This window comes from Entelurus aequoreus, linkage group LG08 (assembly GCF_033978785.1).
Source record: "Entelurus aequoreus isolate RoL-2023_Sb linkage group LG08, RoL_Eaeq_v1.1, whole genome shotgun sequence".
NCBI lineage: Eukaryota > Metazoa > Chordata > Actinopteri > Syngnathiformes > Syngnathidae > Entelurus > Entelurus aequoreus.
The window spans coordinates 57,576,466-57,591,890 of record NC_084738.1 but is presented as its reverse complement, the minus strand read 5'-3'; the positions used below and the strand labels follow the sequence as shown (position 1 = coordinate 57,591,890).

Here is a 15,425-nt window from a genome sequence, read left to right as displayed (position 1 = left end):
TCTTAAAAAATATCTTAAATGTGTCCTAAAATGTCTCAAATGTGTCCTAAGATGTCTTAAATGTGTACTAAAAATGTCTTACATATGTCTTGAAAATATATTTTGCATTGGTAAATACGTCTTAACAACACCATTAATGTGTTGTACATAGGTCTTAAAAAATATCTTAAATGTGTCCTAAAAAATATCTTCAATATGTGGTAAATTTGTTTAAAAACATCTTAAATGGGTCTTAAACATGTATTAAAAAACACTTAAATATGTCCTAAACATATCTTAAATATGTCTTAAAAATATCTTGAATGTGACCTAAAAATGTCTTAAATATGTTTTAAAAATATCTTCAACGTGTCCTAAAAATTTCTTAAATTATCTTCAATATGTGTTAAATATTTCTTAGAAATATTCTAAATTTGTCTTAATAATATTGTAAATGTGTCTTAAATATGCCTTAAAATATCTGAAATTTTTCCTAAAAATTTCTTAAAAATATTGTCACTATTTTTTAAATATTTCTTTAAAATATTTTAAATATGTTTTAAAAATATCTTTAATGTGTTAAATATGTGTTAAAATATATTAAATGCATCTTAAAAAGATCGCAATATAACTTAACTAGGTCTTAAAATATACTAAATAGGTCTTAAAATATCTTAAATTAGATATTTGTGATTAAGGGCTATATAAGTAATCTTGGATTAATTTATTGATATGTTTTAAAAAAAAATCTTCCCAAATGTAACTTAAATGTGTCTTAAAATCATTCAAATGTGTCCTAAAAATATCTGAAATATGTTTTAAAAATTTATCAAATATGTTTTAATGTGTCCCAATGTCGTAAATGGGACACTTCATTAGGTACACGACCCATTGAGATGAAATACACAAATTCATATTTTACAAGAAAAAATAAATGAATCTTGTTTTGACAATGATGTTTTTATTGTAATATTTATGATCTTATTTTGCAGCTTAATAAAATCACCAAAACATTAGAAACAGAAAAGTACAATTGTATTTCATAGTCTACCAATTATATTGCTTTCGTATTATGTACTCTATCACTTTTTTATTATATATTTTTTTCCATTTTATTTTTTCCTCTTTTCCATTGCTTTTGAGAGTCCTTTTATCGTTTATTCTTGTAACTGAGCTCTTGCATCTTAAATGTGGCCTAAATATGTCATAAAAATATCTTGAATATATCTTAATATATGTTAAATATGTCTTAAAATATCTTAAAAATGCCTATTTATGTCTTAAGAGCATCTAAAATTTTTATTAAATATGTCATAAAAAATATCCTAAATTTTTCTTAATAGATCTTAAATATGTCTTAAAATATCTTAAAAAGGTTAAAAGCATCTTAAATATGTCCTAAATATGTCATTAAAAATATCTTAAATATGCCTTACTATATCTTAAATATCTTTAAAAAATGCTCAATTATGTCTTAAAGGCATCTCAAATGTGTCTTAAATATGTCATAAAAATATCTTAAATATGCCTTACTATATCTTAAATATATTTAATAAAGGCCTAATTATGTCCTAAAAACATCTTGAATGTGTCATAAATATGTCATAAAAAAGATCTTAAATTTGTCTCATAACATCTTAAATAGGTTTTAAAATATCTTAAAAAGGCCTAATTATGTTTTAAAAGCATCTTGAATGTGTCCTGAATATGTGATAAAAATATCATAAATATGTCTTATATATTTTTAAAAAGGCCTAATTATGTCTTAAAAACATCGTAAATGTGTCTTAAATATGTCATAAAAAGATCTTAAATTTGTCTCATAACATCTTAAATAGGTCTTAAAATATCTTAAAAGGGCCTAATTATGTTTTAAAAACATCTTAAATGTGTCTTAAATATGTCATAAAAATATCTTAAATATGCCTTAATATATTTTAAATATCTTTAAAAATGCTTAATTATGTCTTAAACGCATCTTAAATTTGTCTTAAATATGTCATAAAAAACATCTTAAATATGTCTTAATATATCTTCAATATGTCTTAAAATATCTATCTTAAAAGCATCTTAAATGTGTCCTAAATATGTAATAAAAATATCTGAACTATAATATAGCTTTAATAATTACGTCTTAAATGTGTCTTAAATATGTCATAAAAATATCTTAAATATGCCTTAATATATCTTAAATATCTTTAAAAAAAAAAAAAGCCTAATTATGTCTTAAAAACATCTTAAATGTGTCTTAAATATGTCATAAAAAATATCTTAAATATGTCTTAATATATCTTCAATATGTCTTAAAATATCTTAAAAAGGCCTAATTTAAATCCGATCTGGATCGTAATTGGTAGAAATGCGCCCTGAAGTGTCGCCTGGGTCGGTACCTGTTCATACCCATTAGTAGTGGGCGGAGCCTGGCGGCGAAAACTGTTCCTCGCCATCACTATTCAAAATGGCACCACTATGATTTTTATGTTAAAATTCTGGCGACTGAACTGCCCAGTTTTTTTTACCGTACAATTTACGGACTTTTGTACCGCGTGTGAGTGTTTACAACGTGTGTGTGTGTGTGTGTGTGTGCGCGTGTGTGTACTTCCATCCAGGGTGAACTTGGCGCTGGCCTACACGGAGCTGACGGAGGAGTTGGGTCGCCTGCGAGCGCTGAGCTCCAAGCAGACTGAGATCCTGAGGAAGGCGTCCCAGGACTCTGCTGGTCCGGGTGAGAAGACTTGCCTCATAATATTCCTAATATTTCATTTTGGACATGAGATACATTTTTGCAGGGTTGTCCAAAGTACGGCCTAGGGGACATTTTTTCAGCCTGCAGCTATTTTTTTTTTTTTTTTATTGTGAAAGTGAAATTGCTAGCCCAAAAATTCCCCCAAACCCTTCAAGCTCCTCGCCCACCTGAGTGGAAACAGTTTGGAGAGCCGAGTTTTAGAGATTAAACATGACACACAGGAAGTTAAAAGTACTTCAGGATGTAAACGCCTTGTCATTACAAATACTTCAGCTTCATACCGCTGACTCCTTTTCAACACCTCAAGCGAGCGGCCAGAGATCGTGTTTCCTTTTTTATTTAGGCAACCTTTTGGCCGCACTCGTGCAGGAAACACAGCAACTGTACTTGCAGATATTCATCTTTTATCATCACACTGTGCGCTAATGCTAACCTCAGCTAATGCTGCAAAACAATCAGTAGTGAAAAACTCCAATGTGTGTAATACATGCGTCTTAAGTATGTCTTAAATATATCTTAAAAATATACTAAATGTGTCTTAATTAAGTTTTAGATATGTCTTAAACATTTCTTCAATATAACTTAAGGGTCTAGAACTATCCCAGATATGTCTTAAGATATCTTAAATATAACTTAAATATGTTTTAAAATATCTTAAATATAACTTAAATATGTTTTAAAATATCCTAAATATGTCTTTAAATATCTTAAAAGGGCCTAATTATGTCTTAAAAGCATCTTAAATGTGTCATAAAAACATCTTAAATATGTCTTGATATATCTTAAATACATCTTAAAAATGCCCAATTGTGAAGCATCTTAAATGTGTCCTAAATATGTCATAAACATATCTTAAATATGTCTTAGTATATCTTAAATGTCTTAGTATGTCTTAAAATATCTTTAAAAATGCTTGATTATGTCTTAAAACATCTAAAAATGTGTCTTTATTACGTCATGAAAATAACTTAAATATGTCTATGTACGGTAATAGATATGTCTTAAACATGTCTAAAAACAACACATAATAAAAAATACATATGTCATAAAAATATATTAAAATGTCTTGAAATATCTTAAAAATATCTTATATATGTCTTACAATATATTAAAAATGCCTAATCATGTCTTAAAAGCATCTTAAATGTGTCTTAAATATGTCATAAAAATATCTTAAATATGTCTTAGTATATCTTAAATGTCTTAAAATATCTTAAAAATGCCTAATTATGTCTTAAAACATCTTGAAATGTGTCCTTAATATGTCATGAAAATATTTTAAATATGTCTATGTTTTAATATATATGTTACATTTAAAGTACCAATGATTGTCTCACACACACACACACACACACACACACACACACACACACACACACACACACACACACACACACACACACACACACACACACACACACACACACACACACACACACACACACACACACACACACACACACACACACACACACACACACACACACACACACACTAGGTGTGGTGAAATTGGTCCTCTGCATTTGACCCGTCCCCTTGTATGTCTTAAAAATATCTTAATTTTTTGTTTTAAATATGTCTTACAGATATCCTCAATATGTGTTTTAAATGTCTTTAAAATATCTTCATATTGTGTTAAATATGTCTTAAAATATCTTCAGTGTGTGTTAAATATGCCTTAAAATATTTTTATATGTGTCTTAAATATGTCTTGAAAATATCTTCATTATGTCTAAAAAAATATATAAAATTTGTGGTAAATATGTCTTAGAAATATCTTAAATATGTGTTAAATATGTCTTAAATAAATATTAAACGTGTCCTAAACGTGTCTAAAAAACAAACATCCTAAATTTGTCCTTAAAATATCTAAAGTTTGTCTTAAAATTATCTTAAATTTTTGTTTTAAATATGTCTTACAAATATTTTCTATATGTGTTTTAAATATGTTTTTAAAATATCTTAAATGCTTTTTTAAATATATCTTAAAAATATCTTCAGTATGTGGTAAATACACTACCGTTCAAAAGTTTGGGGTCACCCAAACAATTTTGTGGAATAGCCTTCATTTCTAAGAACAAGAATAGACTGTCGAGTTTCAGATGAAAGTTCTCTTTTTCTGGCCATTTTGAGCGTTTAATTGACCCCACAAATGTGATGCTCCAGAAACTCAATCTGCTCAAAGGAAGGTCAGTTTTGTAGCTTCTGTAATGAGCTAAACTGTTTTCAGATGTGTGAACATGATTGCACAAGGGTTTTCTAATCATCAATTAGCCTTCTGAGCCAATGAGCAAACACATTGTACCATTAGAACACTGGAGTGATAGTTGCTGGAAATGGGCCTCTATACACCTATGTAGATATTGCACCAAAAACCAGACATTTGCAGCTAGAATAGTCATTTACCACATTAGCAATGTATAGAGTGTATTTCTTTAAAGTTAAGACTAGTTTAAAGTTATCTTCATTGAAAAGTACAGTGCTTTTCCTTCAAAAATAAGAACATTTCAATGTGACCCCAAACTTTTGAACGGTAGTGTATGTCTTAAAAACATCCTAAATGTGTCATAAATATGTCTTAAAAATGTATTAAATGCATCTCAAAAATAATTTTAACATAACTTAACTAGGTCTTAAAATATGTTGTAAAATATCTCAAATATTGTATGTCCTAAAAATATCCCAAATATCACTTAAATATGTCTTAAAAACTTCTTAAGTATCTTAAAAACATCTTAAATTTGTCGTATAATTTAAATAAGTCCTAAAAATATTTTAAAAATGTCTTAAAAAATATATTAAATATGTCTTAATGTTTTCCAACATTTAAGTGTCTAACTAAGTGCAGTTATCAAACACGCTTTTCCCCAGCATTTCAATTTAAAACGGTAATGCTAACTGTTGGAAGTTTAATTGCGGTATATTACCTTTCATCATTAGATTATTACTAAAAATATATTCAACATACCAAAGACTATAAAAATGGGACCCATTACCTCCCTGCTTGGCACTCAGCATTGAGGGTTGGAATTGGGGGTTAAATCACCAAAAATGATTCCTGGGCGCGGCCACCGCTGCTGCTCACTGCTCCCCTCACCTCCTAGGGGGTGATCAAGGGTGATGGGTCAAATGCAGAGAATAATTTCGCCACACCTAGTGTGTGTGTGACAATCATTGGCACTTTAACTTTAACATGTCTTTTAAAAAGGCTTTCAATGTGTGGTAATAGGTCCTGAATATAAGTCTTGAATATGAAAAGGATGTGTTGAATGTGTCTTCCAGTCCAGCTGCACTCTCCCATCCATCACCAGCGCCACTCGCCAGGATCTCAGCGCCACTCGCCCATCTCGCAGCGCCACTCTCCGGCTCCGCCCCCTCCGCACCACTCGCCCATCCAGCAGCGGCGCTCCCCGGTGTTGCAGCGTCTGTCCCCCGACACGCACCGGCGCTCCCCCCTGCTGGACATGGGCGACGGGCCGGCCTCGTACTCCTGCCGCCCGCCCAGCCAGCACCTGCGGGCCAGCTTCCAGGGCCGCCGCAGCTACTCGGAGGTGACCGACCCTTCGGCGTACCACTGCCCGCCGCGCTTCTCCCTGGACCCGGTGTCCACCCTCCCGAAGCCCCGCCCTTTTGTGGAGGGCTACTCCAAACAGACGCAGCAGCACTCGTCTCATCAGCACAGGGGGGCGTCGTCGCCTCACCAAGACTCCCGAGAGACGCCCTTTCCTCTCTCCGAGGTGGCCCACCTGCGCTTCGAGCCGCCCCCGTGCTCCGCCCCGGCCCCGCAGCCTCTGCAGTCCTCCGAAGACGAGGAGGAGTGGACCTGTCCGCATCCCATCAGCCCGCCCAGGACGCTGGGGGTGCTTTCCGCTGCCGTGCCCGGCGGCGCCATGAGGGGTCCGGCGTCCTGCTCGGCCTTCCCCGCCTCCGCCCAGTGCCCCAACGCCATGGGCTGCCGCCCCCAGCCCGGCTACATATCTGCCGAGCACGCTCAGTCGTGGCCGTCCATCAACGTGAGTGTCCGCCTCCGTCTTTCTGCACGTGCATGTGCCCACGGCTACTGGGCGGGGGAATCTTTGGCCACCTAAACACCTGGGGTGACAATTCCATTTGGAATCGATTTTTGATTCAAACCAATTCTCGCATTGTATTATTTAGTATAATAATGATGATGAAATTTATTTTTCAAAAAAGGTGACAGGTTAGAAAGGCTCTAAAAACCTATTTTGAAAAATGTATTCTTAAAATAAAAAAATAAAAAATAATATATATATATATATATTTATATATATATACTTAACTGTATATATTAATTATGTTTTTAAAATACTCAAGTATGTCTTAAAAGATCTTAAATATGCCTTCAAATCATCTTAAATATACTTCAATATGTCTTAAAATACTTAAAATATTTCTTAACACGCGAAGTCCCAGAGAAGGGTCAATTGACATTTTTACCTAGAAAACACACAAGAGGGTCATTTGACCCCTAGTCCCCCCTGTGGACACTCCTTTTGTTATGAAAATGTGGCTGTTAGTGGCACACGGCAGGGGGCCACTTGAGCCTGTGTGGGGGAGGGGACCTTACAGCTCAAGCTTTAGTTCTGAGGTAGGTTGTGTGTGTTTTTGCAAGGATCAACAGAATGAAGGGATCAACACTCTGACATTTATTGTTAAAAAAAATACAAAACAAAACATATTTACAAAGAATGAAAAAGCAACTGTTTTCCCAGTTTTGGTGTGGAGGGTTGTTGCAGAAGCAATTGTTATTTTTGTGTGCCAAAAATAGTTTAAAAAAAAAAATTTACAAAGAAAAAAGCATATTTACAAAGAATGAAAAACCATGTCCATGTAAACGTGACTGACATACATTTGAGCAGTCACTCACAATCCTGGCACTGCCATTGCTCCTTTCGGCATTTCCCACATGTATAATTTTTCTGTCTACCTAGACAAACTGCCCCTAACAGCCTCATTACCATAACAAAATGAGTGATTAGTGTATTCGGGAAAAGCGTCGGGCCAAATGACCCCTCTCTGGGTCTTCTAGGTAGACAGAAAAATGCTGGGACTTCTAGTGTTAAAATATCTTAAAAGGTGTCCTAAAAATAGAAGACAAGATATTTAATGTTCGAATTGGTAAACTTTGTTTTTTTGTATTTTTTTAAATATTTGGAATTTGATGCCTGCAACATGTTTCAAAAAAGCTGGCACAAGTGGCAAAAAAGACTGAGAAAGTTGAGGAATGCTCATCAAACACTTATTTGGAACATCCCACTGGTGAACAGGCTAATTGGGAACAGGTGGGTGCCATGATTGGGTATAAAAGCAGCTTCCATGAAATGCTCGGTCAGTCACAAACAAGGATGGGGCGAGGGTCACCACTTTGTCAACAAATGCCTGAGCAAATTGTTGAACAGTTTAAGAACAACATTTCTCAACGAGCTATTGCACGAAATCTACCATCTACGGTCCGTAATATCATCAAAAGGTTCAGAGAATCTGGAGAAATCACTGCACGTAAGCCATGATATTACGAACCTTTGATCCCTCAGGCGGTACTACATCAAAAACCGACATCAGTGTGTAAAGGATATCACCACATGGGCTGAGGAACACTTAAAAAAAAACACTGTCAGTAACTACAGTTGGTCGCTACATCTGTAAGTGCAAGTTGAAACTCTAATTTGCAAAGCGAAAGCCATTTATCAACAACACCCTGAAACGCTGCCGGCTTTGCTGGGCCCGAGCTCATCTAAGATGGACTGATGCAAAGTGGAAAAGTGCTTTGTGGTCTGACAAGTCCACATTTCAAATAGTTTTTGGAAACTGTGGACGTCGTGTCCTACGGACCAAAGAGGAAAATAATCATCCGGACTGTCATAGTCGCAAAGTTGAAAAGCCAGCATCTGTGATGGTATGGGGGTGTATTAGTGCCCAAGGCATGGGTAACTTACACTGAAAGGTACATACAGGTTTTGGAGCAACATATGTTGCCTTCCAAGCAACGTTATCATGGACGCCCCTGCTTATTTCAGCAAGACAATGTCAAGCCACGTGTTGCAACAGCGTGGCTTTGTAGTAAAAGAGTGTGGGTACTAGACTGGCCTGCCTGTAGTCCAGACCTGTCTCCCATTGAAAATGTGTGGCGCATTATGAAGCCTAAAATACCACAATGGAGACCCCCGGACCGTTGAACAACTTAAGCTGTACATCAAGCAAGAATGGGAAAGAATTCCACCTGAAAAGCTTCAAAAATGTGTCTCCTCAGTTCCCAAACGTTTACTGAGTGTTGTTAAAAGGAAAGGCCATGTAACACAGTGGTGAACATGCCCCTGTGCCAACTTTTTTGCAATGTGTTGCTGCCATTAAATTCTAAGTTGATGATTATTTGCAAAAAAAAACTACTTTCTCAGTTGGAACATTAAATATCTTGTCTTTGCAGTCTATTCAATTGAATATAAGTTGAAAAGGATTTGCAAATCATTGTATTCTGTTTTTATTTACCATTTACACAACGTGCCAACTTCACTGGTTTTGGGTTTTGTAATTATTACACCAAATAATACGTTGCAACAATCGTTTTTGAATCAAGAATTGTGTTGAATCCATTCGTCAACCCAGGAATCGGAATGGGTTCGAATCTTCAGGGTGCCCAAAGATTCACACCCCTATCGATAATTGAATTAAACTTAAATAAAAAACAACTCATTCTGGTTGCATGCAGATGGCCTAAAATGTCTTCTTAAAAATGGATTCTCATTCCCCCAAATTTTTTTAAAATTGATTTTTGACAATTATGAATGGATTTAGAATTGGAATGAATAAAAACCGCGGGAAGCGTCAGTGAGCGAGTCGGCGAGCGGTTAGCTCAGAGGTGTCAAAGTCGTTTTCACTGAGGGCCACATCGAAGTTATGTTTGGCCCCAGAGGGCCGCTTCTCACAGTGATTACTATTATTACACAATTTCTTAATGCATTTTATTAGTAGATTTGTTAAAATCTAAAATGTAAAAAATATATGGTAATTTGCAGTAATTTCACCTCAAAATGTAGTTTGTATTACTGTGAATGGAAAAACAGTACTGCTGTTTTTATGATAAAAAAAAGGCAGCTCAGTTGCCAGAATTTTTACTGCAATATTTACATTTGTTTTTTTTACTGTAAATAAAACAAAATGCAATTTTACAGTAAAATTTTGGCACCTGTTTGTTTTTACCGCAAATCAACAACTGTAAATGCCATAACGGCACCACAGTTTATTACAGTAAAAAAAAGTACTGTTTTTTTTCATTTACAGAAAAATGCTTTAAAAAACACTGTCAAATTCACAATTTTACCATGAAATCTATTGCTACTTTTACATTGCACAATTTGATGGATAACTTTCTTTGAAATTATTATTATTAGTATTTAATTATATTTAAAAATGGTTTGAAAGATTGACAATATACAGTTGTGGTCAAAAGTTTACATACACTTGTAAAGAACATAATGTCATGGCTGTCTTGAATTTCCAATCATTTCTACAACTGTTATTTTTTTGTGATGGAGTGATTGGAGCACATACTTGTTGGTCACAAAAAACATTCATGAAGTTTGGTTCTTTTATGAATTTATTATGAAAATGTGAGCAAATCTGCTGGGTCAAAAGTATACATACAGCAATGTTAATATTTGGTTACATGTCTCTTGGCAAGTTTCACTGCAATAAGGCACTTTTGGTAGCCATCCACAAGCTTCTGCTTGAATTTTTGACCACTCCTCTTGACAAAATTGGTGCAGTTCACCTAAATGTGTTGGTTTTCTGACATGGACTTGTTTCTTCAGCATTGTCCACACGTTTAAGTCAGGACTTTAGGTTGTCCTGAAGAATTTGGAGGTAATCCTCCTTTTTCATTGTCCCATTTACTCTCTGTAAAGCACCAGTTCCATTGGCACCAAAACAGGCCCAGAGCATAATACTACCACCACCATGCTTGACAGTAGTGATGGTGTTCCTGGGAATAAAGGCTTCACCTTTTCTCCTCCAAACATATTGCTGGGTATTGTGGCCAAACAGCTCAATTTTTGTTTCATCTGACATCACATGGACAAAGATAAGACCTTCTGGAGGAAAGTTCTGTGGTCAGATGAAACAAAAATGGAGCTGTATGGCCACAATACCCAGCAATATGTTTGGAGGAGAAAAAGTAAGGCCTTTAAACCCAGGAACACCACACCTACCGTCAAGCATGGTGGTGGTAGTATTATGCTCTGGGCCTGTTTTGCTGCCAATGGAACTGGTGCTTTACAGAGAGTAAATGGGACAATAAAGAAGGAGGATTACCTCCAAATTCTTCAGGACAACCTAAAATCATCAGCACAGAGGTTGGGTCTTGGGCGCAGTTGGGTGTTCTGACAGGATAATGATGACAAACACACGTCAAAAGTGGTAAAGGAATGGCTAAATCAGGCTAGAATGAAGGTTTTAGAATGGCCTTCCCAAAGTCCTGACTTAAACGTGTGGACAATGCTGAAGAAACAAGTCCACGCCAGAAAACCAACAAATTTAGCTGAACTGCACCAATTTTGTCAAGAGGAGTGGTCAAAAATTCAACCAGACGCTTGTGGATGGCTACCAAAAGCGCCTTATTGCAGTGAAACTTGCCAAGGGACATGTAACCAAATATTAACATTGCTGTATGTATACTTTTGACCCAGCAGATTTGCTCACATTTTCAGTAGACCCATCATGAATTCATAAAAGAACCAAACTTCATGAATGTTTTTTGTGACCAACAAGTATGTGTCCAATCACTCTAGCACAAAAAAATAAGAGTTGTAGAAAGTATATATATATATATATATATATATATATATATATATATACATACTGTGTGTGTATATATATATATATATATATATATATACTGTGTGTATATATATATATATATATATATATATATATATATATATATATATATATATATATATATATATATATATATATATATATATATATATATATAAATAAATGCACATACACATATATATGTATATATACACATAGACACACACGTACACAGATTTCACCATATATACATACATGCACAGACACATTTACTGTATACTGTATACACACATATACATATAATTAAAAAATTAAATTATTAAGAAAAAAAAAAAAAGAAAAAAAAAAAGACATATACATAAAATAATAAAGAATAATAAAATAAATATATAAATAAATACATTTTTCAAAAAGGGACTATCGCAGGGCAACTAGCCACTACTGCCGGGGCCCCAACAAGGGGGAAAAGAGTTGAGTTGTAGAAATGATTGGAAACTCAAGACAGCCATGACATTATGTTCTTTACAAGTGTATGTAAACTTTTGACCACGACTGTATTTTTGCATAATCAGACAATATTTAAATCAACATAATTTGCGATTACATGGAGTACATATATTTTTTCCCCCCACAAAATAGAAAGAAAGTATACTCAATTTAAGAAAAGTTACAGTACTTCATTGATATATAATATTTCCAGGCTTTCGAGGGCCAAATAAAATGAAGTGGCGGGCCACATTTGGCCCCCGGGCCTCGAGTTTGACACCTATGGTTTAGCTCCACGTCACGATTAGCGCTGATTAACATGCAGGTGTGTCGCTCCGCAGCTCTGGATGGAGACGGAGGAGAGCGACGTGCGCAGCTGCCCCCTGTGCCAGCTGATGTTCCCCGTCGGTTACCCCGACGACGCCCTCATCAAGCACATTGACTCCCACCTGGAGAACAGCAAGATCTGATCGCCGCGGCAACCGGACTTGGAGCCAGAGGTTTGAACAATGGGGAATCGATCGGAGGGACGTGCGCGAGATTGCCGCTTTGTAAAGTACTGCTGCACGGGTCCATCTTGGCGTCGTGAGTCTCGTCAACGTGCTTTTTCTTTGCTTATTCCTTCCTTTCGCTTCCGTTCTCGTATTTGACGCTCGCGGCTCTGCATGTCGCTGTGGGCCCCGAGCACCGTCACGCTTCCAGCCTGAAAGACTCCACCCCGGGAACCGGAACCGGAGGCCAGGAAGCGTGCGTTTCCACGGCAACTCGAGCATGCAACCTTTAGCGGGGACATTGCCACCTTTATGCTTGCTCTTCTAACGGAGCTTAGCACTTTATGCTGGCTCACACCTGACACTATTTATCAGTTCTTCTAGCCAAACGAGGACATTTTTGCCACACCCTGTACATAAACACACGCCGGGAGTCTTCCTCAAGCAAGTACGCCACATGGACAAAAGTATCGGGACACCACGTCTAATCAATCAACGACAAGTTAACTGTCGACCAATTTTAGGTTAAAACACGGGTGCCCAAACTTTTTCCACTGAGGGCCACAGACTGACGGATTAAAGGATGCGGGGGCCACACCTACTCAGCGGCCTAGTGGTTAGAGTGTCCTCCCTGAGATTGGTAGGTCGTGAGTTCAAACCCCGGCCGAGTCATACCAAAGACTATAAAAATGGGACCCATTACCTCCCTGCTTGGCACTCAGCATCAAGGGTTGGAATTGGGGGTTAATTCAACAAAAAAAATTATTCCCGGGCGTGGCCACCGCTGCTGCTCACTTCTCCCCTCACCTCCCAGGGGGTGAACAAGGGGATGGGTCAAATGCAGAGGACAAATTTCACCACACCTAGTGTGTGTGTGTGTGTGTGTGTGACACTCATTAGTAACTTTAACTTTAACATATTGGTAGTTTTCACCTTCAAAATCAGAAAAAAAAAAATATATATATATTTTTTCTTTAAAGAAATATAAAACACCAGGGGACACCGCCATCCCACCACCTCAGGTGGGATGGAACAACCCATATAACACGTCACAGATGACGTCACACTAACATCACGTGACACCTCTGAGGAAGGCTGCAGAAGCAAGATAGACGAAACTTGTCAGGTACAAAACTTTACCTTACTAGCCTATACAAATCAACCATTTATAAATACACATTAGTAGGCTAAATGAACCTCTTCAACATAAAAAATATAAAATGCAATATAGGTTGAAATTTTATGCGAATGGTGTGCAGAGCCAAAGATGAACTAAACTGCTAACAGTTAGCACGGTGGCCAGTTAGCGTCAAGGAACAAAAATATGAGCTAAATGGACTAAAAAAATAAATAAAAATTGACACATACAGATAGAAAATTTCCTTTAGGGGGAGAAGGGTGAGAAAAAATTCCATCCCCTTGGGGGGCGTGACAGACAAAATTGAGATTCACTTCACTTTACCCCAATAGAAATATATAAATAGATGTTTATAATAGTTATAATATTAAAATATGAAAATAGATTTTTCAAATCTGACAGTACATGAAGCAAAGTCGCCAGGGAAGAATTGATTTTCCTCACTTTTAGTCCCTGCAGGTGTCCCAATACTTTTGCCTGTACGCTGTACCACTAAAACACTCTGTCACCCAACAGCAACGCCGACAACAAAAAACGACAACAACAGCAACGCCGACCACAAAAACAACAGCAACGACAACAACAAAAGCAAAACCGACATAATAACAACACCACCAACAATAAAAAAAAACAGCAACACTGACGACAACAACACCAACAACAGCAACACTGACAACAACAACACCAACAACAGCAACACTGACGACAACAACAGCAACACCGACAACAAAAACAACAACAACAGCAACACCGACAACAGCAACACAGACAACAACAGCAACCCTGACAACAACAACACCAACAACAGCAACACTGACAACAACAACACCAACAACAGCAACACTGACTACAACAACAGCAACACCGACAACAAAAATATAACAAACAAAAACAAAAAACAGCAACACTGAAAACAAAAACACCAGTAACAACAGCAACACCAACAACAAAAACAACAACAACAGCAACACCGACAACAGCAACACTGACAGCAACAGCAACACCGACGACAACAACAGCATCACCAACAACAAGAACAGCAATACCGACAACAAATACAGCAACACCAACAACAACAACAACACTGACAACAACAACAACAACAGCAACATCAACATAAACACCAACAAGAGCAACACCTGCAACACTGACAACAGCAACATCGACAACAACAACAACAGGAAAACAGACAACAGCAACACCGACAACAACACGCACAGCAATAACAACATCAAAAACAGCAACACCGACAGCAACAACAACACCGACAACAAAAACAGCACAAACAACAAGAGCAACACTGATTAACAACAACAGCAACACCGACAACAACAAGAGCAACACCAACAACAGCAACACCAATGACAACAACAACACTGACAACAACAACAGCAACACCGACAAGAGCAACACCTGCAACATTGACAACAGCAACACCGACGACAACAACAGCAAAACAGACAACAACAACAGCAACACTGACAGCAACACGAACAGCAATAGCAACAACAACAGCAACACCGACAACAACAACACTGACAACAACAACAATAGCAACAACAACAGCAACACCGACGACAACAACAGCAGCAACAACAACAACAGCAACACCACTACCAACAACAACAGCAACAGCATCAACACAGACAATTCCGACAACAACAGCAACATCAACACCGACAATACCGACAGCAACATCAACACCGACAACAACAACACTGACAACAACAACAACAGCAACACAGACGACAAC

At 36.7% G+C, this 15,425-nt stretch overlaps 1 protein-coding gene across 1 annotated transcript in view; it reads left to right on the top strand.

The window, feature by feature from the left end:
* Positions 1 to 14,408, top strand: part of tbkbp1 (TBK1 binding protein 1) — a 138,188-nt gene extending 123,780 nt beyond the window's left edge. Inside the window, exons 8-10 of the mRNA XM_062056898.1 lie at positions 2,589 to 2,704; positions 6,008 to 6,738; positions 12,385 to 14,408. Of these exons, the coding sequence (XP_061912882.1) occupies positions 2,589 to 2,704; positions 6,008 to 6,738; positions 12,385 to 12,513 (976 nt within the window). The 3' untranslated portion in view covers positions 12,514 to 14,408. The remainder of the gene's footprint in view (positions 1 to 2,588; positions 2,705 to 6,007; positions 6,739 to 12,384) is intronic.
* Positions 14,409 to 15,425: the final 1,017 nt, after the last annotated feature.